Genomic DNA, 27,853 nt, shown 5'->3' with positions numbered 1-27,853 from the left:
TTGGCAGAGTGGTACTGTGTAAACTATCCGACTGGCTTGAGGATACAAACTCCCTGTCAGCCGTACAGTACGGGTTTAGAAAGAGACGTAGCACCATAGACCAGAGCCTTAATCTTCAATTGCTAATTGGAAAGTATACCCTAGCTAAGCAAGGTTGTTTGTACCTAGCTTTTATGGACCTGTCCTCGGCCTTTGATCGAGTAAACAGGTCCAAGCTATGGGAATTGCTTCTTAAAATGGGCATTGATGAGAATATAGTATACTTTCTTGCGGATCTCCACCGGGATCTCACTGCTACAGTGAGATATGATCGGAAGGGGAACAGGACGGGTAAGATAGGAATATCTAACGGGGTTAGGCAAGGTTGTATTTTAGCCCCATTATTATTTACCTTATATATCAATGAGTTAGCAAGCGTCCTGGGAACAGTTTGTAAAGATATTCCAAAGGCAGGCAAGTTTTCACTACCGACTCTGTTATATGCGGATGATGCAGCACTTCTATCGCGTACACCAGTGGGCTTACAAAGTCTCTTAAATTCATTTCACGAGTTTATGTCTGCTTTGGATCTTGGCATTAATAACACCAAATCTCATGTCATGGCCGTGGGCACAAAGGGCAGGCATAGGAAGTTGATGACCTTACACTGCAACGGAAATAGGCTATCTAGGGTAACCAAATTTCCATAACTAGGGGTGGTTTTTAATGAAAAATCCACCTGGCTTCCCCAATTGTTCGAGAAGAGAAAAGCCTTTGTAAGATCCATCTCCGCTGCCCTGAGTTTTTCTCGTAAATTGGGGGTAAAACCACTAGAAGCAGTGTTAAAAGTTTACGACGCTAAATGTGTTTCCATTGCAATGTATGGCGCAGATTTATGGGGTTTTAAGAATGTTAAGCTGTTACAGGTGGCAGAAGATACATTTTTAAAGTCTATTCTTTCTGTACCACAATCGACTTCAGGTTTTATTGTTCACCAAGAATGTGGGGTGGGTTATTTAGAAGACCGAATTGCTATTGCCCCCCTCTTAAAGTGGATCACGGTATGGTTAAACCCAGAGGTTGAGGTAAACCATGAGATCCTGATGGATTGCCTTAGACTAGCACATTGGGACTCTATACCATGGTTAAGTTATGTGAGAAACACTGCAGTCTCATTGGGACGCCCAGAACTATTCGAGGAGCCATCTAAACTGGTTAAAGCAGATATAAAATGGGTAAAGACTAATTTTAAACTACATAGAGAGATGAAAAGAGAGGGCTCCGAGCTGACTAAGCCAACTGTGAGAACCCACCAGTTAGTCGTAACATAGGATAATGACCTAGAATTATATCTGAAAGTTGTCAACAATGCCAACCATAGATATCTATTAACAAAGTTTAGATTAAACAAAATTAATCTACTCATATCTGGGAGCCCATGCTGGACTAAGGATATAGACTTGAAACTATGTACTTGTGATGGCTTTTCAATAATGGATACTGTCTACTTTATGTTCTTTTGTGGTTACTTTAAGGAGTTACGGAAAAAAATTATTGTACCGCTGCTAAAGGACAAAGGGTTTAAACAAGTGAAACCTGCGCTTTAATATCTCCAACTGTTGTCCAACACGTGGGAAATTTTTAATGTCGCTACCTTTTTAAATATAGCCATGAGATTGAGGGAAAAATTAATTAATTAGTTAGTTTGAGATGGTACCCTGGAAATTGTTAATTAATGATTTCTGTTTTTTTAATCTAGATGAATTGCTCTTGTTTTAAAGTTCTTGTAATATATTTTTTCCCTGGCTAATGTATTGTTGCTGATGGTTAATTATATTGGAATTATGAATGTTTTTCCCCTTTTTCTGACATGTATACTTTTGTGGTTTTTGTTATGAACCGAATAAAGTATTTTGACTGAATGACTGACTGCATACTACTACATACAATTTCACTCCGCAACACACCGGAACACAGAGCAAAAATACAAATGCTGCGTCACACCATACTCTACCAACAGTGCAACATCATACTAAACTACATACATCATACCACCCCATGCACTACAATACCAAATACATGTTGAATCTTACCACGAAAAATATCACATCATACATGATCACTGCGTACCAAACCACACACCAATATCACATCACACTACAAAACACCATAGAGCATTGCATGATAAAATGGCACATCTCTAAATGTCATGCTCTGCATCACACTATGTTACATATCACACCATGCTACACATCACACATTGTACTGTGCCTTGCCTCATTACTCTAGAACACACTTCCTCACACTAAGCGACCCTACTCAAATTGCATCATACCACTTGCTGCTGCTATATGTATCACACAAGCTGAACACTTACAACCAATGGGTCCACTTCTGCACATGTGCTGAATTTCATGCACTAAAACAATCTCACTTTTGTTTCAAAAGCAAACCTGGAAGTGTGATATGATCAATTTGTGTTGTACAAAAGGTTTCTTGGGTGTTGGACCCTTCTTAAGTCATTGTGCATGTCACTCTTCACTGAGTGGTCATGGAACCAGGCTGGTGGAAGAGTTTTATGTTTGCAGTTGCCTCTCTGAAAAGCCGTGAGGTGGATGGTGGTTTTCCTCTCCACCACTTTTGTATTAATACTTCACTTACCTGGCGGAGGGAATCTCTGGTGTAACTCTTCCAGTGGAACTTAACACCGGTGATGAGCTGGACTTTGAATAATTAAAGAGACCATCAGATTGTTCCTGAACCCACAACTGAATGCTGGCCACTGCATTCAACTGGAACATTTCACTGCACATAGCATATTTTTTCAATTAGCTCTCCCTCTCGATTTACTGAAGGAGGACATACTGATTAGTGCAATTGATCTAAGTGCCACTGATCTCTGTGTGTTCTCGATTGTTGAGCTCTCCCTCTTGACGTGTTTCTAAAGAAGTAAGCTGTTGATAATTCCTTCCCTCAAGATGCATTGTGATACTTCACTGGATACGCCTTTAAAGTGTCATGTTTCATGTTGGAGCAATATTAGTTTACAGGTCCCCTAGGACCTTCTGGTCAATTTATTCAAACTCGCTCAAATCTGACCACTAAATATAGCCATTTTATAATATAGGGTTATTTAAACCTGCATTTAGAGGAAGTGAGTGATTCCCAAATAGTAAGCTTTAACCGTCACCGAGCAGTGATCAAACTGGAGCAAAGGGTTCAGGGCCCGACCCATTTAAAAGTCCATCTTTTGGAACTTATATTTACCAACAATCCCCTATTACAAGTTTTGGACCTGATGCCACTCTTCTGCATAGATCAGTATCTTATCCATATCATTCTTGAGGTACCCAGACCTATCCCTCCTCAGAGATGGAAAGGAGTTAAAGACCGGCTATGGCCTATATTAAATCGGGATAGCAGGAGAAACATTGTAAGTTTATCCTCACCTTGTTTAAAATCAGATCCTCAAAATGTGAATAATGTGAATATGGAATTGTAGATTGAATCTTTAGATCAAACTATCCCCCAGAAGATCATAATCCAAAAATCTAAAAATAAAATCAGCTCAATGGTACAGTCCGCACTTCAGATTTTAAAGAAAGAGGGCAAAATTGCAGAAAGGGAATGGAGGAAGCATTTTGATGAAAATAAAAAGTTGCTGTATCAGGAAAAATAATGAACCACAACACTGAAATTCGGCAAGCCCTGGCTTCCTTCCTTGAAACTAAAATCAACAATGCAGCAAATTACCCCAGGAAAATGTTCAGAATTGCTAAGTCCCTGTTGGGACCTACTAGAATTGCCTATGTAACTGAACTATCCACTGTGGTGTAATGCCCTGGCTGAGTATTTCAATTCTAAAATTGTAAACTTCTACCAATCATTCCAAAAAGAATGTGAAAGTAAGAATCACACTCCATTGAAAATTAGTCAGAAAGGATGCTTGCCCACCCTTTCTCACCCCCCACTCTTTCTTTAGAGGAGTTGACATTCCTTTTTTGGGGAAAATCAAATCAGGATCCCCTCTTGACCCGGCGCTGATGAGAATTCTGATGTTAGAGCTGGAAATTATTTTCCCTGTTTTGTTAGAATCTGCCAATATCCTCCTGGAAACAGTCATAGGGCCGCTACCATGGAAATATGTGATTGTCAGCATTGCCCTAAGGAAACAACATCTTGACCTGTCCTGTCTGGATAATGTTTGTCCTATATCCCTGCTCCCAGGTTGAAGGAAAGTGGCAAACGTTTCTCCAGGATAACTCATTCTTACACCAGACACAAATAGGCTTTCGTCCCAAGCATAGTACAGAGATCACCCTTCTGGAAGTTTGGGAAGAGGAAAAAAAATTAGATCAGGGGGCAACAGTTACTATTCTGCTCCTAGATCTCAGCGCTGCCTTTGGAACTGTTGACGACTCTATACTTTTAGATAGAGTCGTTTGGGCCAGTATCACATGGAAAGCCCTGGAGTGGGTGGGTTCCTTTCTAAAGGAATGAGCATGCCAAGTTTGTGACATAGACTGTTTTTTTAACATCTTTCCAGTGACTTGTGAGGTTCGCAGGGGTCCTCACTTAGCACAAGGCTGTTCGAAGTATACTTTCAGCCCGTGGCAGATATTGGTGCCACCTTTGGAATCCCTTGTAGTCTCGATTGCAGATGACACCAAGCTGGTGCTTTCTCTTTCCCCAGGCTTGGCTACTTTATTATCTGATCTAGGACCCTGTCTGGAGCAGGTAGCCAGCTGGATAATTAAGTCCTGCCTGAAACTCAATTGATCAAAAAGAGCATTATTGACCCTTGGGAATAACTCCAACATCCAACAGGGTCTAGGCTGGCATATTGACCTCAGTCACCTGCCAACCCCTAAAGCTGTCATAAAGAGTTTAGGGATGTGGAGTGAACATACTTTGACCATGGAAGCTCAGGCCACAAAAATGGCGGCTATCTGTTTTGGAATGATTAGACTGGTATGCAAGATCCTACCCTTGCTCCCCCAGACTTCGAGACAAGTGGTGATTCAAGCCTTAGTATTGTCTAATTTGGACAATGGTAACTCCTTACACTTGGGGCCCCCAAAATGAGTTATCCAGAAGTTGCAGATGGTCAGAATGTGGCTGCGTGCACACTGCTTGGAATCCCTTGATCACAGTCATTAAGGCAGGGCCTGATGGATCTTCATTGGCTTCCCATTGCCCATAGAGTGGCATTTAAATCACTGTGCATTGCACACTGGGTTTTGTAGGTCCATGTTCCACCTAATCTTCAACAACTGATCACTCCCTATACTCTGAATAGACCACTCTGGTCACAAATCTACATCTGGCTTCTGTCTCAACTATCAAAAAAGTGGAAAGTGGTGGTCGCTCCTTCAGCTTTAATGTAGAAACACTTTGAAATACCTTACCACCAACTATTTGTATGATAGAAAATGAGCTATGCTTCCAGAAAGCAATCAAAACCTGGCACTTTACATAGCTTAATCCTTGAGGGGCGCAGCCGGGATGCTGGCTCATACTCAGTGCTGGGATTCCTCTGTGTCAACATGCACTCTATAAATGATGTAAATAGAACTGGACACAGAATAGCGGCCACTTTGAGTTGTGAAGATGCATGTATCTTAAGTGTACTTTGACTTTTCTTTCATGGCATTGCCCAAAGATTCAAGCAGAACATGTATCAACCAACAGGAAGTATGTTTTATTTAATGTGGTGTGTTTTGTAGACATTGACAATCCTGAGCTAAACCTTACGTTTACTGTTATTCAAGCCTAAGATTGTTGGATACTACATCTGCCATTCACCTACCAACGCAGCTACTGTCAGGATATCACAACTGGTGCAGTTCATATAGGAAACAAGAACTCCTCTACTGACATGTAAGCAGTGGATACAAGTTATTGACCTTTACATTCTTGAAATTGGGCTTTTTCTGCAGGTAGGAAACAAGCTGATTTTTGCTTAGTTTATGGGTTGAAGGTAGGAATGTGTATGAAAGCCTGGATGAAATGCCAGTGGGAACAGTGGATGGTGAACTGGGGAACTCTCTGACCTTCATAAAAATCCTATGATGATGTTAGAAAACATGTTGGTTCTCAGCTCAATGGATTTTTGAAGAGATACCATTTTTTCACAAGGGTTGCAAGTAAAACAGAGAGGTTTGGAAGTTGTGTTGCTTTTTTAAAGACTTTTGCAAGTACATGTGAATTTGAAACTCTAATAGACTACTTGATTGGGAACTTTTTTGGGGTGCAATAATAGTCAGAAAGTATAATAGAGGTTACTTGCCAAGAAACCCAATCTGAAAGAGGTTGTGGCACTAATTGAGGAAATGGGCAATACCCTGTATGAGTAGAGGAAATGAGAGCTGGAAAAATAAAAATCTCTCAGCAGAGAAGGTGGGAGGAGTATATGATGTTTGTGTGGAATGTGTGCTTGATGATGGATTAAAGAGAACAAAGATAATACCCATAACAATCTATTGATGCCCACCCCAAACACACAAAACAATGCAATTTTTCCTTGATGTCCATACATCCATTCCTATATACCTGCTTCCTTTCCCATATAATCAAAATTGCCATTGGCCCATATGTGACCATTGTTCTGTCTACAGAGCTCTAAGTCATGCGGTCAGTGGAGATGGGATGGATGATGATGGACTGCAGATGAGGAGGGAAAATTAGAGGTTGGGGAAAACATCAGACCATTTCTGACCAATACTATCAACTCTGTGCATGGTAATGCCCTCACCCACAAAAGAAATATGGACACCATCTTTCTGCCCGCACCAGTAAGGCAGGAAGCCCAGTAGACAACTGGGAGTTTTCTTTTTAAATATAGAGGTGGGGGCTGCCCACTATGGGCATGGCCATGCCCCCTCCCCAACAAGAAGATATTCTTCCTGCCCCCCAGAGGAAGATGGGGATAATTACCCTTGGTTTGTATGCACATGGGGCAGAAAGTCAACTAGACATCAGGGTCTATTTTTAAAATAAATATAGATGTGAGGGCTGGCCATGACCTCACACCCTAGAAACTACGGTGACAGACTTTCCACCCCTGTGGAGGGCAGAAAGGTGTGATAACACCTCAATCTGTTTCCCCCAGGATTGGGTAGAAAGGCCACTGGACACCAGGGAATTTAAAAAAAAGAAAGAATAGAGGTAAGGTTTGCCACCATATGAATGGCCATACCCATACTGCAACAATAAGCCAGACAGTCTTACTTAATCTTTTGGAGGGAGAGCGGACTTCATGGGCATGCTCTCCCCCACCTCGAGGCACAATAGAATTTCCGCCCCCCGGGGTGGATAGGGGTATTTATCCCCTATCTGCCCCCAGGGGGCAGAAAGCCCAATAAACAACATTTATTGAGCTTTTAAAAAGGAGCCAAAACAAAAAAGAGGGTGCTGCCCATCTGACATTGAACCATAGACCACAAGCCAATCAGGCAGTAGTGATGTTCTTCCCCAATCGGGGCAGGTAGGATGTTTGTCCCAATCAGGAATATTGCCCATATCATTACCCCGGGTATAAAGTCAACCTGACACCAGGGATTTTGCCTTTGTGGCAAAAGAAAGTAGTGCAGGTGTTGCACTCTGGCATTGGCCACAACCCCATTCCCAAAAAAGTAGTCTTTTTGTCCTGCCTGGGGCAGAAAGGAAGTTTGCCCCAATTTGCGACTGGGGCAAGAAAGCCCGCTCTATGATAGGAATACAGTTTTTAAATAAAATAATGGGGTGGGCCTTGCCCATTCTAACATCCACTCCAACATCACCCTTAAAACCTCAGCAGTCTTTCTGCACCCCTGCAGACTATGAAATCTCATCCCAATGGCAAACAAGAGTACATCTTCCTTTGGGTGTTGTTTTTATATATGGAACATACCCGGATGACGCGGAACACGGAGTAGCAGGGAGGCCGACCCATACCTATCAGGTGTTGTATTATAATTACCAATAAAAGAACACAGCGTTTGAATTTGAATAGACAGCTGTGGGATCCTAAATTCAGAAAAGGACCTGAGGCTGTCCCCGATAAATTTATCTTGAGGAAACCGGTGGCTCCTCCGTTGTTCTTTACCGTGCACCCCAAATTGAGACCAGGCCATTGTGCAAAGTGGAGGTACAGACGATTTACAGATATCCTGCTGTTTTAGAAGTTCTCTCAATGGTTAAAAGAGAAACTTCGACAATATCAGATTACTTGAGAACTGTCAAAGTGTCCTGAAGAAGGTGTAAATAATACAAACCCACACCGAAACGCAGCGTCGACCTTTGTACTTTGACACCTTTTTTTAACTTTGTTTCACTTTCAGTGAATATTTTACATATTTTTACTTAGATTTTAACCCTGACAGGGAGGTATTTTAATAAATTGTGTTTACACTTTTCATTCCACTGGTGTGTTTACCTGTTAAATTTTTAATCAGCAAATATTGTTTAGCTTGGGATAGTGCTTGACATTTAGATCACCAATGTTTTTGTGTTGTGATTACTCAAGGACCCTCTAGTCAAAAGTTTTGTCTTAGTATTGGTTTGTTCTTGTCAGTATCCCTGACCCTATAGAGTCTACCACAAAAAACACAGGTCTCTCCTTTTAGTTGCAGTTTTTATATATGGGCCAGTAGAGTGTGGCTAACTCCCAATATTGTTCAACTTGCAATGGTGACTGGCTGCACTTATTGGGCATGAGTGGTCTGCCGCCTGGGAAAACTTACCTGACCCAGACAGTTCTAAAAACTAGACAACTGGGATTCCAGGGTGGTGTGCTTTGGTGTGGCCCCCACATTTTCTTCACATCATTTTCTTACCCAAAAATGCACAACCAAACACACACTTTGACTAAAAACACACACTTTCCTCATATGCCTGTGAGGAAATATTCTGGAATCTGCCACAGATTTCCTAGCATCTAGCATTTCCCCAACTCTTCTGATAACAATGGCACCTCACTTGTGTTGGTGGGCAAGAGACCTTGACACAAAAGTCCCTTAAGCACTGCTTGGAGAGATCATGATAGGGGTAGCTGTGTGATTTGGGTATGTGCTAGGCTGCCACCATGGTAAACCTACAAACCCAGACATTTTTTAAAACAAGACAAGCACATTCCATTGTGGTTTGCCTTCCTTGGACCCCATTAAGGTCACAGGAATCCACAAAAGTCCTACCACCCAGTGTTACTCAACTTGAGTCAATAAAACACTGTGCCACTTGTGTAGCTCGGACTAGTGCCCACAACACGAACAGATGAAACCACAGTCAATGGGACTCCTATTGACCTCAGTTGTATCTGTTCCTGTTCTGTTACCAATTTTTCAGTGTACTTTTTTCACCATATGAATTGGTGTTTACTCATTACACAATGAAAAAACAATCTACCGTGCAGCTCAGTTGTTGGCTCTGGGTACCTTGGGTTCTTGGAAAACCTACAAATCCTTTATACATACAATCAAAAGGGTCTAGCAGACATTGTGGTGTACTGCTTTCGTAAATCATTCATTGTGACCACAAGTTACAGATCAAAAAGTTGTCACAAATGGGCATTTTTTTCTACTCTTTCAGTATTTCTTTATTTAAACAATTAAATTTTTTAGGGAAACCTTGGGGTTCTACACATATGACACCTTGCTGAATTCAGAATATTGTCCACTGTTGAGAAATCTATAGTTTTTCTGGATTACCCATGGCTTGCAAACTGGTTTCCACCACAAACTGGAAGTATGTTGAGAGCACAAAAATTCGAAGCTTGGGCTACCTGTTTGAAAAATGCCAAAACTGTGGCAAAAAAATAAAACATTTATTCAGCTATGTGTGTTCCTGAAAACTGGGGAGATGGTGGCTGTAGCACAGCAAACAGTTCATTGACGCCAGTCTTAGGTGAAAAAAACTCAATAGCACTTTTTTCCCATTTTTCCCAAATAACTCAACCTGTAGATATATTTTGCCTATTCCCTCCGTCCCCTACAAAAGAATCCACAACCCCTGGGTACTTTTAGAATTCCCATAATGTTGGAAAGAAAGGATACAAATTGGCAGTGGTTATCTTATGTGAATGTAAAGTTATGGAAGCCTAAGTACAAACTACCCCAAATAGTCAAAAAAGAGCTCATCAATGGGGGAGTATCTCCATATGAGCGGAGGAGCGTCTCCCTCTCCCCCCCCCCAACACTACAGCTAGAAAAATAAAATGGTAATGAAAATATTTTATTAGCATTAAACATTACCAGGTTTCTGCTGAACAAGAGTCATAGGTTGCATGAAAATCACAACAGAAAAACATCTGTAAAATGCACACATTCTTACTGGCTGGAAGATGAAGTATAACATATTAATTATAAACAAGGGCTGCTGCGTTGACATGGATTGCATTAAGAGTTAGCACAAAACTGATGAGAAATCAAGGGTCTTTTGGAGTGTAAAGGTTGTTACATGGCGATAGGGCCCGGAACTGACCGCTTGAAAAGTTAGTGGGGCATATTACCAAGCAATAGCGATAATTATCGCTATTGCTTGGTTAGAGACAAAAATGTACCGCTGAGCTGCGGCGATTTTTATCGCAGATAAACCTTGGTATTACCAAGGTTTATCGCAAATGCGATAAAAATCGGCCGCAATGCATGAATATCGCTGAAAAGTCCGCGATATTCATGCATTACAGAGCTAATGCTCTTATCCATGTTATCCACCTCCCATTGGATAACATGGCTAAGAACTGCTCAGGGCAAGTGTTAGCTTTTGGAGATATTCGCACTTAGCGCGAATATCTCCAAATGTTGGTAATAGGAGATAGCGATGTTAGCGACTGTTTCCAGTACCTGAACCCTCCTTTCTCTGTTTGAGCTTGCTCGTATTGCTCGATCATTTTATACATGGGTTGAAAAAGTTTGCCCCGCCACTTTCAAAATCGACCAGCCCCTCTGGTGTCGAGCAGAGTGAACGCTCCCACACATCTTCTGAGCAAAAGTGAAAAGGGAGGTTTATGCCCAAGCATACATTACATGGAACATACCTACTCAACTTCGAGTGCTTTTGATGACCCCGAACTTGGTGCTTGGTGAGGTTATTGTTATTGTTATCGGCATTTGAATTGCGCATGGCTACCCAGGAGTATCCTAGCGCTGTGTAGATATGGGTGGGTGGGAAGGGCTCTAGATGAACAGCCAGGTTTTCTGATGTTTATGGAATTTTAGATAGTTGGGTTCACCACGTAGCTGCAGAGGGAGAGTGTTCCATAGTCTGGAGGCGTTGAGTGAAAAGAGCCTGCCACCACTTCTGGCCTTCTTAGTCCTGGGAATAGTTGCAAGATGAAGTTCATTCGAGCGGAGTGCCCTATTTGCTCTGTAAGGTCGGATCATCGCCCTGATGATTGGTGGCCCATGGTCGTTGAAGGACTTGTGTGCTATGCAGAGTGCTTTAAAAATGTACTCTCTGCTGCACAGGGAGCCAGAGAAGCGAGCGCAGTGCTCGTCTTGCTGAGCAGCGAGTGGTGGTGCCAGTAAGCAGACTTGCAGCATAGTTCTGTATGACCTGTAATTTAGAGATGGCCTCCTTGGGGGCCCCTAGGTAAAAGGCATTGCCATAGTCTAATCTGGATAAAATGAGGGCCTGGGTGACTAATCTTTTAGCGAGAGGGGGTAAGAGAGTGAGGACCTTACGAATAATTCTGAGAAGGCCGTAACATGAGCCAGCTGTCTTTCTTGCCTGGTTTTAAAGGAGAGGTTCTGGTTTAGACATATCCCTAGACTTTTTGTTTCGGCTTTGGGGAGTGGGGCAGTGGACCCATTGAGGTGGCACAGTCTGTATTACCCTAAAGCCACTCCTGATTGGACCGGTGACAGTGTTTCAGAATTTGAAGTAATAAAACATTGCCTTATTGTGTTACCAACTTTGGGAGAATGTGTCATTGGTCACAAAACTATGGTATGTAGGTTGTTATTACATAGAATGTTGATGGTATGACAAAGGTAATTTCTTCCATGCCACATTCCATCTAGGGTGCTGGGGAGGGATATTCTGTGATCAAACAGGAGACTTTAGCTGTCTTGTCGACAATTCAATATTTCAAGATTTTTTTGTAGGCCATTCCATTTCTTTTAATGACACATCACCAACCTTTGGTACGAATATGTACATCAAAAGGCATTCTGAATCTAACTCCTAGAAATAAGACTTGGGTTGAGGATTTGTCAGATTGCAGGTTTTACACTGAATATGTATTAGGTACAACCAACAAGGCTGTGTTTCCTGTATTCAGACTTCAAATAATTTGGGGAGTGCACATGTCAGGTAAAGATAAATTAGATGCACCTCATGCAGCTGGTTCGTTGAAGGAAAATGCTTTGGATACTAATGAATGGAATCAACATAATAATGAGGACAAAGCCCTTAAAAAGTAGTTTCAGAATATTTGGTTAACGTTTGGCCGGATTGTACAGATCTACCCAGTCCAGGCAAAGGCTTTTGGAATGTGTGGGACAAATCAAGTTGTGTAAGTGGAAACGTTTTCAGATGTTCATAACAATGCTTCCTCTGGGACTGAGAGAAAATGTGATCAGTTATTTGACTCTTGAGAGACATGTGAGTAGGAGCATAACTCAAATCAGGCTGTGGCAGTGGGACTGGTGGCCTGGTGTGGACCGCCAAGTTGAAGGGATAGTAAAGGACAGTTAGTCTTGCACCTGAACTCACAAAAAAGGTAAAGCATCCACCACTTCTGGCTCCTGTGTAATTTACATCTGGCCTAGTTGGGCTTAGTCTTTGTAGGTTCTTTTCTATTTGTTGCCCCGGAAGGAATGTGAAGTTTTGTGGCAGTAGAGTACTTCTAAATGGTCATCACCAACTGTGTCGGTGCTGTGAACACAATAACTGTAGTTGACTTCCTTAAAGAAGAATTGACCAGGAAATATATTCCATGGTTTTTAGTCAATGACAATCTAGTTCAATCTCCTTCCTAAGAGATACATGAATTCTTAGTATGGTTATTTTTGTCCATTTTAACACTGCTCTTTATTCTCCACAAGCCAACGATTTGACTGAACAAATGAATGGAGTAGCTAAAAATTGTGAACAAAAAGAAATTGACCATGGAGTTTCATTTGCAGAGATTTGACAAAAATTTGGTGTGCCCATAGAGTCACTCCGAATTGCATTACTTTAGAATCACTATGTTTCTCACTTAGCTCACGTTGCCCTAATTCAGCGTGGTTATTACTTGGAATTACATGGGTGATGAAAAGCTCCTTCTGGAAGATGTCATTGCTAACCAATGCAAAATGTATCAGAAGTACAAAACCAGGCATGATTCCAAGTACTTTGGCACGTCTTGTGACTGGATTATAGGTGACTATGTCTGGCAAAAAGCTGGGTTTTGTGGGTAAAGCCACTACCAATTCAATGGGTGCAATATGAAAGGTGAAAAAAAAATGTTGTGATGTTGGATTTTGTTGACATTGGGAGAATGTCCAGATTGGTGAAAGCTACAGTATTGACCAGGTGTAATTGAAATTTCAAATGTTCGCTTATTCTGTAGGTTCATGTTTAATATTCAATTTTAAGCTGTAAGTATCATTTTTGAGCAAATTATATTTCACTTCTCTCTACTTTTCCTTTCTCTAATGATTTACTCTCCTTTCTTCCTTCAAGTATAGTACCCTAATGGTTAAAGTTTCAACCTGAATTTTTTTGGTGTTTTCTCCTTGTGCTCAACATCATATTTGTAATGTGTTTGTTTATATTCAATAGGGTCAAAGTGTGTTATAACTTATAATCCATTTGTATTATACAATTGCATTCTTGTTGTTTTGGAGCCATGTTGTGTCATAGTGTAGGTCACCATTCACTGGAACCAGGCCGGTAGTAGAGACAGTTGCCTCTGGGGTGACCTGTGAGTTGGCTTATTTGTCCACCACTCATAGATTAAAATATCACATACCTGCATGTGGGAGTCTCTGGTGTCATTCTTAGAGTGGTACTTAACAGAGTGCCTCAGCCTTTAAGGCACACTTCCACACAAGAAGAGTGTGGCTCTTGTTTTCATTGACTAGAACGGCTACCTCAACCTTTTTTACAATTAGACCCTCGTTCACAAGAGTCTTGAAGATGTAAGTTGTTCTGCAGGTGGAAGCACCTATAGAAAAAATGATCTAACACCTCATTCCATTGAAGAAAACCCCTCCTACATTAACTTACCACAGTGATTTGATATATCAACAATAGCGTTAGTGCTGGTCAGCCATTATAGTGTCTGGCAAAGGCAAATAAAAACCTGGGGGAGGTTTTTAATAAGAAAAGCATGTATGCTTCGACTTCATTAAAGAGGGGCCTCAAGTCCAGAAGTTAATAAGAAAGAGGCGTAGCCTAGGCATAGCTATGACAGCATGGTTACTGTGAAGTGGGGAGGAGATACCACACTGGGTATAAAACAAGCTTGACAAGTAGGAATTGCAAGAATATTGGGCAGCACGTTTCATAAGACAGCCACTAAGATGGACAAGAAAGAAAACACAAACAGAAACACATGTGCATTCACACACACACACACATACTCACACCACACATATTGTCTCTTTTAATATCTTGGTTACCTTTGATCATTCATTGAATATCAAGATGTAACATAAGTGGCAGTCATGTTGATGTGCCTCTGGAGATTCAGGCTTCTAGAGAATTTTTCAGACTATGACATTCAGTGACCTCTTCTTTTGTCTCTTCTCTCTTTTTTGAACTCTGTCAGGTGGAAAGTGTTCCATAAAGGCTTGCCCAGATGTATTGATGTGGATGACGCCAAGGAACTAGACTTGAAATTGAAGTACTCAATTACCAAATTCAAAAAGTTTGCAGTACATGACATTGTATCGTAAGTATTAGAGGTCTTCGCGATTAGAGCAAATATATGTTGGAATTTCAAAAGAAGCCTTACTCTCTATAGCAATTGGACTTCCGAAACAATAGGGAGATTGTCCTCTTGCAATTGAGCTAATGTATGAATCATAAGGGTCAGCTGGGGTAGCCCGGGACAGGTCATTAATCCCATCATGGTGCAGCGGGGAGTCCGTCAAGAATGTGTTTTGGCTCCAACTCTTTTGTATATCAATCATATAGAAGAGGCCTTATCTGCCATCCCAGCGGATGCCCAGACCCTAGCAAAGCAAAAAATACCTACCCTCCTATTCGCAGATGACACGCTTCTCGTCTCAAAGACTCCAAAGACCTTGCAGAATCTATTAGACCCCTTAAAGCTCTTCTGCGGTGGGGGCTTGAAATTAATACAGCAAAAACCAAGCTCATGCTCCTAAACCCTCACAAATCTTTTAAGGATAATCTGTTTCTAAATGACGTCCCACTGGAGAGAGTCAGTTCCTTGGACTATCTGGGAGTAAAACTTTCTGAGGGTATGGCCTGGAGCCACCATCTTAACAAGACCTTACTCAAATTTTCCCAGGTGACCGGGGTCCTGTGTAAAGAACACCGCCTCTCCCACACTAAGCCTGTTGCCCCAGCATTAAAATTGTATAGTTGCAAGGTCGTGAGCAGTGCCTTTTATGGTGCTGAGCTATGGGGGATCTACAAGCCAAAAATTTAGTATCCCTGGAGAACAGGTTCGTTAAAAATGTGGTTTCTCTCCCACAGAGTACTCCCACTTGCCCATTATTGCTAGATATGGGTATCAAACCCATAAGCGACTCAGTGAACCTCTGCCCTCTATTGTTCTGGTATTGGCTGGTATCCACCCCGGAATTATCACTGTATGCTACCGCCTTCCAAGAGATTTGCGCCCTGGATTCCATGCATAAAATTGGTTGGACAAAACATGTTAAAAGACTCCTGTCACACATAGGTTTAGTGGGACACGATATCCGCTCTCCACCTCCCCTCACTAAAAGTCAGATCATAATCCCCTATTGGGAAGGGGTTGAGCACTCTGCCATTTTAGCTGGCAATCAAGTGCGACTGACTGAGGAATTTAACGATATTAAGTGCAACTGCACCCTTGAAAGTTACCTCGATATTATTAAAGTGCCGGCCGATAGAAAATTATATATTCAGTTTAGATTCGGCAGCCTGCCCATTAATTTATTCACAAATCTATGGCTGTCTAACAAAGCATTATCAAAGGGCTGTCCCTGTTGTCCCTCTCCAAAAGAATCTATTGCTCACTTCCTTTTTGAATTCAAAGCATACACTAGACACAGGAGTAGATGGCTCTCTCCTGTTTGTAGAGAACTTGGCACTCGAGATCACAGAGCTGCTCTGCGTATACTAAAATCTGACGCAATACCTCTATTTGTGTGTGCTATTGCAAAATACCTGGGAATTGCATGAGCAATCAGAAGAAAGGCGGTGAATCCTTCCGGGCCTAACTCTATGACCAGCATTTGTGTCTAAAATTCCTATTAAAATATTGCTGCCATAGCTAATAGCAAATTTGAAAGAGCCAGCAATATTGTTTAGTATTCTTTTAAGTTTTTTACCGTTTTGTAACAAATGTTTACAATATTTTAATGCTTGTATTTTATAGACAGATGATTGATCCATCTCCTTGATATATTCATCATTGCCAAGAATCCATATTGGAAATGCTGTCTTATTACAACAACTAATGTAACATAGAGCACTTGATACAGCTCCACCAGAACTTGGCTTAGATAGAATATGTATCTGCAAGTCTGCCTATATTTTAGAATCGGGAAGGTTTGCATTTATGAGGACATTGAGATGTATCTACCTCCCGTAGTTTAATTTTATGTCTATTTTTATCCTTGCAAGTTTTTATATTTACTGCTACCTTTTAAAATTGTACAACTTTTCTTATTGAAATCTTTTGATGTATATTGATATACCTGCAACTCCTTCTTTGTCTGTGTGTCTTTTATGGTAATTTTTACCGAAATAAAGATTTGAATCAAAAAAGGTTTTCCTTTAGAAAGAAATTCAAAATCTTTTATTCTGGCTATAGGCGAGAGGGCACAGCACAGAGACAACTAGCACAATATAGATTGGAAAAGGTCGCTAGATTGATACAGGCACACATCACATCAAAGAACATCCCTAGGCAATTTGCTTCACAAAACTACAGTCCTCACTAATACATCAAGTTTCATCTACCATGTATCCTATCCCTTACCCCTAGAAGTTCCCCATCACTTACCCCAACTGTCCTCCCTGCCCTGTATCTACATTCTGTATTCGGAATTATCCATAATCATAACCTTTAGCTTCCTGCTTTCAGCAACTGTGTACCCTCTCCCCTTCTCCTCCTTCAACCCGCTTTACCCACCCCAACAGCAATAAAACGATTGAGCCACACCAATCCCTGGGCAAACCGCCAGTGCACCGCCAGTGCATCCACAACAGAATCCACAACAGAATCCTCGCCAACTCCAGCAACTCCAAGGAAGTCTTCAGTGTCATCCAGGAATTCATCACACCCTGCAACAAGGCCAGGGACATCACCCCGTCCCTGGACTTCCACGACAAACTCAAATCAAACTTCCACCTAAAGATAAAGAACCTCTACAACAATTTCAACTATCACAAGCCCGACCCCGCAGTCAGCCCATCAGGCGACAATGCCAGCAAGACCACCATCTCCGCCTGGACACAGATCACGGCAGAGGAGAACGCTGCAACCATGAAAAGCATCCACTCCAGGGCCCCTACAGACCCCTGCTCACCACACATATACCACAGAGCCGCCACCACCATCGCACCCGTGTTGCAATGCACCATCAAAACCACCTTCGAGACTGGCTCCTTCCTCGATGACTGAAAATGCGCAGAAGTCAGGCCCCTGCTCTAGAAGCCCTCGGTGGATGAGACAGACCTCAAGAACTATTGGCCCATCTCGCTCCTCCCTTTTGCAGCTAAAGTTGCCAAGAAGACAGTCAACACAGAAATGACAAGGTTCATCAAAGACAACGCAATACTCAACCCTTCCCAATCCGGATTCTGAATCAACCACAGCACCAAGACTGCCCTACTCACTGTCACCGACGACATCCGCACTCTCCTCAACCAAGGCCACACCATCCACTTGACAGATCAGCAGCTTTCGACACCGTCTCCCACAGCACACTTGCAACCTGACTACACTACGCAGGCATACAAGGCACCACCCTCAAATGGATCAAATCGTTCCTCACCTGCAGGAGCCAAAGGATCACACCCTCACCCTTCCTCTCCAAACCCACAGAAATCAACTGCAGAGTCCCACAGGGATCATCACTCAGTCAGTCAGTCAAAATTAACTTTATTTGGTTTGTCACAACCATGAAGTGTAAATATACGATTTACAATTAGTAAAAAAGATAACATTAATTTTCTTAAAATATATTTCTATTTTTTCGGTTCTTAAAAAGTAAAACATTATTTTACAGTCCCCACTCTTAAGTTTATTCGGCCTTTGAAAGCAAAGTCTCTACTTTCTTCATAAATTTCACCCCGCGGCATATTAAAATGTTCGAGCCTGCACCCATCCAGCTGGTGACAGCCTGCCTGCAGGTGCGGATCTGAAGGGCATTTAGAACTGATTTCAGCAAAGTTCTTCTCTCATCTTTTATTGACTGGCACGTACACAATAGATGGCATAAGGTTTCCGTGTGGTATCCGCATAGTCTACATCTTGTTTTTTGTTGTGTGTTTTTCCAAGATGGAATCAGATCTTTAGAAGAGTTGTCGCACAGTCTAAAAGCCATAAATTTAATTTTTAAAGATAGCCAGAAATGTGCCACGAGGTAAGGTTGCGGTTTTAATTGTTTATATGAATTTAATATGGTCCATGCATGTCGACGTTTGGCCAAGGTCTTTTTGTCTTCTACCAGAGATAGAGCTTTTGCGTTTAATTTGCAGATCTTTTTAAAGGACGCTTCTTCCAGTTGGCTGTTCCAGATTTCCTCTATTTTAGGGTTTCTAAGGTTGTACTCAAATCATCACCCCAAGAGTTTGGTTCATATTTATCATATTGTTTCTTGATTTCCAGCCAACATAGGTTATTTTGTGATTCTGGTTCTGCTGATCTAAGCTTCCAGCACCATTTCACTAAGACTGCTTTCCTTTGGTATGTTTGATTTTGCAGGCCAAATTCCATTCTTATTTTTGCTGAAGCTGATCCTTTATAAAGATTAAACACTGATTTATATATTTTTGTCTGGAGTGTGTTTAAAATGTCGATTTCTTTCCCGTGCCATATTTCTAGCCCATAGGACAGAGATGGTAATACTTGGGCTGCCATTACTTTTAGAGGATGGTCGTATGACGGGCATTGAAGTTTCTTTTGGAGTGTTCTATAGGCGAAACTCAGTGATCGGGCTTTAGCAATGATGTTTCTTTTTTGATGTAATATAGACATGTTTTTGCTTAGTGTGACCCCTAAGTATTTATATGATGGTATTTCCTCAATATGTTTGTCCTTTGTATACCATTTGAATGATCGTCTGCTTGAGCCCGCCAATCTCACCACTTTCATTTTTTTGATGTTTAATTCCAGACCTTCGAAGTCAAAGTACTCCGTTAATTTAGTTATTACTCTTTGGAGGCCTATCGGTGTTTGGCTTAAAACCATGATGTCTTCTGCATATTGTAAGAACTGGATGCATTTGTTAGCCAATTTTGGTGGGTGTCCGTTCACGTTCTGCAGATGGATTTCTAAATCTGCCAAGTATATGTTGAAGAGGCTTGGAGAGAGCACACAACCCTCAATTAATTTCTGAGGGAGACCCCATGTTTCGGGTTTTTTCCACAGGCGGTCTCTTGGAACTCGGTCAAAAGCGGATTTCAAATCTATATAACATGCTAGTAGTCCGGTCTTCTTTTTTCCTACTCCTTCGATTAGCAGCGCCAGTGCTGAGAGATTAGTTGTACAACCCGTGCCTTCCATAAAACCCGTTTGGAATTTTGGTACTATTTTGTTTTTATTTATCCATTGTCGAAGGTGAATCAATATACAAGATGCGAAGAGCTTTGCCTCGACGTCGATTAGCGCTATCAATCTGTAATTCCCGGGTTCCATTCTACACTCGTTTTTATATATTGGGTGGAAGATGTTACCCTGCCAGGACTGCGGAATCTTTTTTCCATGTATAGTTGGTTGAATAATGGTGTGAGGTACTTTGCCCAAAAATCGGGATCATATTTGAATAGAGCGTTTGGAAGCCCATTGGGGCCTGCTGCTCCTTCCGCTTTCAGTTTTTTTTATCATGGTGGTTGTTTGTTTTACTGTTGTCAGCAAAGTTAGATCTTCTAGATCACCATTGAAAAATTTTCATACTGATCATCTTTTCCGTGTCCGGTTGCTGCTTCTTTCTGAACCATTTCTTTTATAGAATCTTTATTTATTTCGTTGTGGGGTTGATACCTGTGTGTGTTATACAGGCTTTCAATATAATGTAGCCATGTGGTTTCACTGATTCCGATGTTGTGCTGTCCGCCCGTTCCTTTTGATAATTTATTTATTATGCTCCAGAATTCACTACTATTAGGTAGTTTGCTCATCCGTAGCAGATCTTCCCAAATTTTCTCCGCGTGCAATCTTTTCGCTTTTCTACATTCCTCTTTGTATTCTTTTCTCATTTTCAGTATTTCGTTATTATCTACTTCTTTTCCCAACCTCTTGTCTACAGCTTTTATTCTTAGTTTTTCGCGATTTCCCTTTTTTTATCTCTTAATTTAGCAGTGTACCATGGCTCTTTGTTAGAATCTCGTCCATATTTTATTAGTGTTTTTACCGGAAATTTTCCTAGCACAAGCTTGTGTAAGATCTCCCATTTTTCTTCGAGCGATTGGTTTCCAAAGGGCTCCATAGTTTTTACTTGTTCGAACACCATTTCCATTATCTCTTTTTTTATGGGACCCCTCCATTTGAGTTTCTTCAGGTTGTATATTTCCAGAATAAAAGCTAATGATGCTATCTTCGTTTTTTCTTCGGTGTTTCTGCTCAATATGGTCTCTTGTGGGAAGTGATCACTTTCCGGTCGGGTTATTATTTCAAAATGATCGACCATCTTTATTAGATCTTTACTAATTAGTGTGAAGTCTAGTATGGAATTTTTCTTTCCACTCGAGAAGGTGATTCTTGCAGGTTGATCTCCCTTCATATTTCCAATTAAGATCGTTAATCCTAGTGATTCCAGCTCGTTCCATATTTTTTGGATATTGTTTTTGTCATATATAACAATCAACGTTAGAGTGTCAGTAGTCATAGGAACCAGATGCTAAAGCCGAAAATTCAGAAAAATTACAGAATTGCTAGCACCAGAAGAAGCTGTTAGTATAGTGAAGAAATAGAATACACATGCTCAGAATGCACTAAAGGGACCCTCTGGCCCCAACTAAAATCTGGTAGCCAGTTGTCTTCATTGGATCCCAGATAGTTGCAGGAAAATCAGAAAAAGTGACTTAAAAAGAGTGTGGACTACTCAAACAATTCATTTTAATGAGAGGGTAGCTCTAACTCTGTTAAAAACAGTGAGAAAAACGGACTAATAAGTGGTTGTGTTAAATTGAACCAATAAGTCCTAATAGTAGTGAAAAAAATGTATACAAAGAAATGGTCAACATGTTTCTGCTAAAGAGCCCAAGGTCAGCTCAGCATTCGTCAGGACCAGAAAGTCATTCTCACTCCATGATGGACACCCCCTAAAGTATCCAAACCTATGGTGTGGAAAAAAGAACTAATACGACCTGATTTGTAAGAGTTCTTATGGAGATTTCTTCCAAAGGTCTCTCCTCATTATGGGAGACTTGAAAAATCTGGAATTTTTCTTTAGACTGGGTGCTGATTCATTTCTTTTTTTACCTTTTTTGCTTGATGAGGTTAAATATAGTGGTTTAATTGGGCTTTATAGGGTTTTTGCTTCTTCACTTATGGTGTGAATTGCTGCCATTTGATCTTTTAAAAAGTGAAATTTGTGCTTAAGTTTTTCCTCCCCAAACTTAAAAGGCTCTGCCATGGGGACTGGTATCGGGTCTGTTAGTTCTTCGCTGAGCAATTCGTCTGACCTAATTTTGTTTCCTTGTTTGTTTCTTTCCTTTGCCGCCAACCTTCTTTTTATTTTCTGTATTGGTGTTTATTGGATTTTTCCCGACCGCATATTCTATTTCTGCTGTTCTCTCCGGTGGCCTGTTTAAGGGGTATTTAGGAGGGGTATTTAGGAGTATTTAGGATCTTACTTTGTTTTTCGTAGTATGGGTGTGTCTGGTTATCCCTTTGTTTTTAGACTGTTTCTGTTTCCTTCCGCACAGTGTGTGTTTTCATTCCAACTCTTGATTTATTTCAGTCCGCTCTGGGTTGCTGATTTACTGATTTACTGATTAGCAAGCGGCGTGCACGTACGTGATACGGTTTAGCCCTGTAGCTTCCCTGAGTTCCTTGGGTTCAAACTCACTCATTACGTAGGGTGATATGATCCCCTTGGTCATGCCACATGACTACTTGCCGCTTGTAATCACCCTCACACTTACACTAGCACTCCCAAACCTCCCAAGCCTGTCTGCCCCTTGGATACAGCTGCTGTCAGGGAGAGAGCGGGAGCAGAAAGGTAGGTGCTGGGCAGTGTGTCCGTTATAGTGCTGTTCTTGATGGAAAAGAGTAAGAATGAGTAAGACGAGGTCAACTGTGTCTGAGGCTGCTTTTTCCAAGGCGCTACAGCTCTAGTATTTCCCGATGTAGGGTTCTGTGTGCCTGCGGGATGTTCGGCTGGAGGTTTGGCGGGTGGGAGTCTTTTATAAGAGTCTTTTGGGAATTTATGCTTGTCTGTGAGTTTTTACCTGATGTACAGGGCTTCGGGCAGGGGTTTGGAGTCTGCTATAGCACGGTTTCCACAGTTCACCCCCTCCTCTGACTCAACTCCTTAGTCCGTGTTCCCCTCCCCTCTGCTCCGCCCCCTTTCTCTTTTTCTCTTTTCTTTAATTATTCTCAATTCCCAAGGGAAAGGGAGCTTGGTACTCACGAATCCTGAACCAAAACTCGCCCTCGCTGCTCCGCTTCTTCGCTGCGATTCCAGGAAGTTCTGGGAGTTGCCACAGCTCTGAATCTCATCAAAACTCCTCAAAATTCTTCTGGCTCGCGTTGGCCGGCCTCAAGCCTCATCTCAGTGATTCTTTCTCTTTTCGGTCACAGACCGCCGCCCGACCGCCTGAATACTTCACTCACTCAGGCTCACTCAAGCCTCCTGCTGTGCCTGGGCTTGAGCGGAATGTCGGGATTGGGCTGCTGGTGCCTCCTGCGCAACTCCCGAGTTTTACTGACTAAACCCTGGTTTTTGCCCACCTACGCGGGTTTCTTGCGCGGCTCCTGTGGCTCCTACGGCTCCTGTGGCTCTGGCTTCAGCTCTGGCCGCGGCTCTGGCAAGTTTCCTCTTTAACCCTCTCGGTATTTCTGAGGGCTCCTGGCTTTCTGCGGCTTCTGAGGCTTCTGTACGCCGACGCCGACGCTACAGCGGTTTCTCCTATTTTCAGAAGGCACTCAGCGCTTCTGCAGTTTCTGTGGCTTTCTGTGGGACGCCGACTCTACTGCAGCTCCTCGCAGCTCCTCGCTGCTCTGCCTGCTCAGTTTGCTCAGTTTGTGGCTTCTGTAGGACGCCACCACTGCCGCCGCCGCTACAGCATCTGCTTGCAGCTCTTCGCTGCTCAGCTTGCCTCAGTCTGCTCAGTCTGCTCTGTTTTTTAAAAGGACAGTCATATTATTATTTAAACATCAGAAACAAGAATATGCTTATAAAAAAAGGCTTTAGAAAAGGAAATCCCTACTTTAAATGTTTTCCTGGTATCTAAAATAATGAACCAGATTTTTGTAACTTTTTAAAACAGCAGTCTGAAATGCAGGATTTTACAACATGCTTGCACTGCAAAATCCTAGCTGAATCAACATCCCTGTCTCTCCGTGGCCAACAAAAACGACAGCTGTTTGCTCAGCTGCAGTAAAAACACAGCTGGTGGAAAGCTTTTCTCAGTGTTGAAATGTAAGCATGGGGACAGTCTATTTAAAACTGAGGCATTTCAGTGCATGTACTATAATATGTGTTTAGTTCAGCAAAAATGTACTCAGTTGATGTGTTTGCCTGTTAATATCTAATACAATGTATCTAAGGAAAATGCTGTAATATTTCTATAATTGTTCATTTATTGCAAAACACACAATTTCGTTTTTTTTAAAGCCTAGTTTATTCCTATTCAATGTGAGTTCTAATTTTATCTTTTAATCACTGTCATTTTGTACATGTGCATAATTGCTTACTCTATAAATTAAATAGTAACATATAATTATTTAGCATATCATATGGTTCATTTCTGGATTTTTATTTAATTTTTATTTAATATTAATTAAATGACATTTTGCATAACAGACTGAGGACAGCAAAAGAAAAAAACACACACATTGAGCTCATTCCAGAAATATACAGAAGGGGTCATACACTCAGGACACACAATACAGCGCGCTTAAGGCTAGCAATCCTTACACAAAGAGGGCAATCTCTATTTACTAACAGAAGTATCACTAATGTGAAAACCACAAGCCACATAGACATTTAAACACACATTTAACCCACTGATCAACACTTAAGACAGAAATAAAGGACAGCCCACAGACTGTACTTAAATCAAACCATTTGTAAATACTAGTTGTAAGTCATATTTACAAGAAGAGCTTCTCAATAGAATTCCAAAAGACTGCAAAAAAAAACGCCCAACAAACTGTTTTATTTCCAAGAAGCCAATATACACTCAATTCACTAGCTTTGTCTGGCAGAACACCAAAAAATCACTCTGCATTTCTCCATTCATAAAATTGCGCAGAAAAAGGATCTTTGCTTGTTTTATATCCATGTTTGAATTCCATGGGGATACAGAATCACCAAGGAAGAAATATGTTTTTGTACCTAAACCTATCTAGCTATTCCCTCAAGGGAGCCGGCTTAATTAATTTGCATCTCACTATGCTACCTCCAAAAAGCAACACATTCTTCGTTGTGTGCTTGAACTAGGAGTGCCAAAAATATTGCAGAAAATGCAAACATTATAATCAAATTAGCGCTTAAGGTACTCTTCTTATGGTGCGCTGTTCAAACAACTTCAAACTGAGAAACAGTTCCTCAATACCTGCCTACATAAATTGCAATTTACATATTACATACATACTAATCAAAAGTTGGCAAACGCAAATCTAAGCCACAGTAAGTCTTACTAAACTACCTTACCAATCAAAGGCATCAAAACCAACAGCAAGTGCCACAGAACAACTCTTACCAAACAAAGGGTTGTCCAAATTCTGACTGCCAAGTTGTGAATGACCTAACGGTCTTTTTAGAATACTCACGCCAAAAAGGTTCTCAGTCAGGGGTGACATCATGTGGAGGATCAAAATCAGGAAGATCAGAAATATACTGGGCTGCAGAGACAGAGAATCCCCAGAATCTCCGTGCACAGAGTACCTCCTTAGTAGAGTCCTGTCCTGTCCTCCTCAGTAGATTTCTGTCTCCTGACACGATCACTCATTACATAGCCACTTCTCTGATGAGGTCCACGTTGGAGCGCTATTTGATGAACATAGAAAATTGCTCAGGGGTCTCACTGATACTTGGTCCTTTTAAACCAACAAAGAAAAAATTGGCACAGAAGCTGAAATATAAAATACATATTTATTAAACCTCAGATGAGGGAGACTACGTCACACAGAAGCCTTAGCAAATGAATTAGTCAGTCTAAGGAATACAGAAAACTGGGGCCTTAAATATGCTTAGATAGTCAGCATAAGACCAAGGTGCAGTCATGGCTCATGTAAGCATGCAAAATGACTAATATGGACATGCAAGATCTGCTTGCTCAACAAAGTGGGAGGAGCTAACAGAGGCTGTTTTTGGCAAACACATCCTGACATTTACAGACCACTGCGCCCTCCACAGCCTGGTCGCCCCCACGCTCCCCGCCTGCTCTGCCTGCCTCCTTACCTGCTGCCTGCCTGACGCCGATCCAGAGCCCCAGCCGCCGCAGGGCCGCCCGACCTCGGATACCCGGCGCCCCAGCCGCCGCAGGGCCGTCTGCCAAGCCCGCATAGGTTTTCCCGCCGTTACCTGCCGTGACCCCGCCCCCCCACCTGCCGATTGGCCCCCGCGCTCCCCGCCTCCCAGCGGACCCTCCCTCCCGGCTCCCTTCTTAAGGGGACCCAGACCTCGGCTCAGGAGCGACCACTGCGCCCTCCACGGCCTGGTCGCCCCCACGCTCCCCGCCTGCTCTGCCTGCCTCCTTACCTGCTGCCTGCCTGATGCCGATCCGGAGCCCCAGCCGCCGCAGGGCCGCCTGACCTCGGATACCCGGCGCCCCAGCCGCCGCAGGGCCGCCCGCTAAGCCCGCATAGGTTTTCCCACCGTTACCTGCCGTGACCCCGGGCCCCCGCCTGCCGATTGGCCCCCGCGCTCCCCGCCTCCCAGCGGACCCTCCCTCCCAGCTCCCTTCTTAAGGGGACCCAGACCTCGGCTCAGGAGCGACCACTGCGCCCTCCACGGCCTGGTCGCCCCCACGCTCCCCGCCTGCTCTGACTGCCTCCTTACCTGCTGCCTGCCTGACGCCGATCGGGAGCCCCAGCCGCCGCAGGGCCGCCTGACCTCGGATACCCGGCGCCCCAGCCGCCACAGGGCCGCCCGCCAAGCCTGCATAGGTTTTCCCGCCATTACCTGCCACGACCCCGCCCCCCGCCTGCGGATTGGCCCCCGCGCTCCCTGCCTCCCAGCGGACCCTCCCTCCCGGCTCCCTTCTTATGACGCCCCCAGAGCGACCGCGCAGCGGGAGCACCGATTGAGCGCCGAAGGTGCGCCAAAGGTAAGCCCGTCTATGCCCGTCCGCGCCTGGACCACGCCCAGCCTCAGGACCCCTGGCCCCGCAGACCCCAGCCCACCCGCCGGACGTACAACGCCGCCACCCTCAACGCACTCAACACCGGCCGAATCCCAGGATGCTACCGAGCCACCCCGAGACGCACCCACGGACCCTTCAGCTGCCACTCCTGCAAGTTCACCTGCATCCGGACCTGCACTACACCAGCACTCACCAAGCCGAACACCAGCAGCAACCACCTGAAGTGCATCCTGCTCAACACCCGCTCCGTCCACAGACACGCCGTCCAACTCTGGAACCTCCTCGACACCACAGCTCCTGATGTCGCCTTCCTCACGGAAACATGGATGAACGCCTCCTCAGCGCCACACATCGCCATCGCCATCCCAGAGGGCTACAAGATCACCCGGAGGGACCGCGGCAACCAGACCGGAGGAGGCATCGCCGTCATCCACAGGAACACCATCCGCATCACGACCAACACCGACAACACCCTGACAACCGCCGAACACCTGCACTTCCAGATCCACACCGACCCCAAGACCACCCTCAGAGGCACCCTGATCTACCGACCCCCGGGACCCCGCACACCATTCAGCGAAGACAACGCTGACTTCATCAGCCCGCACGCCCTCCCCTCCGCTGACTACATCCTCCTCGGGGACCTCAACTTCCACCTGGAGAACGACAACGACCGAAACACCACTACCCTGCTTGACAACCTCGCCAACCTCGGACTCAAGCAGCTGGTGACCACCCCCACCCACTACGCCGGACACACACTTGACGCCGTCTTCTCATCCAGCAAGGACATCGTCTTCAGCCACGCCACCGGACTCCACTGGACGGACCACAGCTGCATCCACTTCAGCTTCAGAAGGACCACGATCCACCACCACCAGCCACAGGTTGCACGAAGAAGCTGGAACAAGATCACAGCTGACCAACTCGTCGCATCCCTGAGCCAGCACCCTCCCGCCCGCTCAGCGAACCCCAGCCAGGCCGCCGACAACCTCACGAAGTGGATCAGCAACTGCGCGGATGA

General features: G+C 43.3%; 1 protein-coding gene across 1 annotated transcript in view; it reads left to right on the top strand.

Moving 5' to 3' along the window:
* The window catches only part of LOC147678096 (hydroperoxide isomerase ALOXE3-like), a 436,539-nt gene that overhangs the window by 89,867 nt on the left and 318,819 nt on the right, over positions 1–27,853 (top strand). The window contains exon 4 of the mRNA XM_086945960.1: positions 14,717–14,839. Coding sequence (XP_086802086.1) covers positions 14,717–14,839 — 123 coding nt within the window. The remainder of the gene's footprint in view (positions 1–14,716; positions 14,840–27,853) is intronic.

The sequence above is a fragment of the Lissotriton vulgaris genome, chromosome 12, assembly GCF_964263255.1.
Source record: "Lissotriton vulgaris chromosome 12, aLisVul1.2, whole genome shotgun sequence".
Classification (NCBI taxonomy): domain Eukaryota; kingdom Metazoa; phylum Chordata; class Amphibia; order Caudata; family Salamandridae; genus Lissotriton; species Lissotriton vulgaris.
Note: the sequence above shows the minus strand (reverse complement) of the source record. Positions and strands in the feature narration are given on the sequence as shown.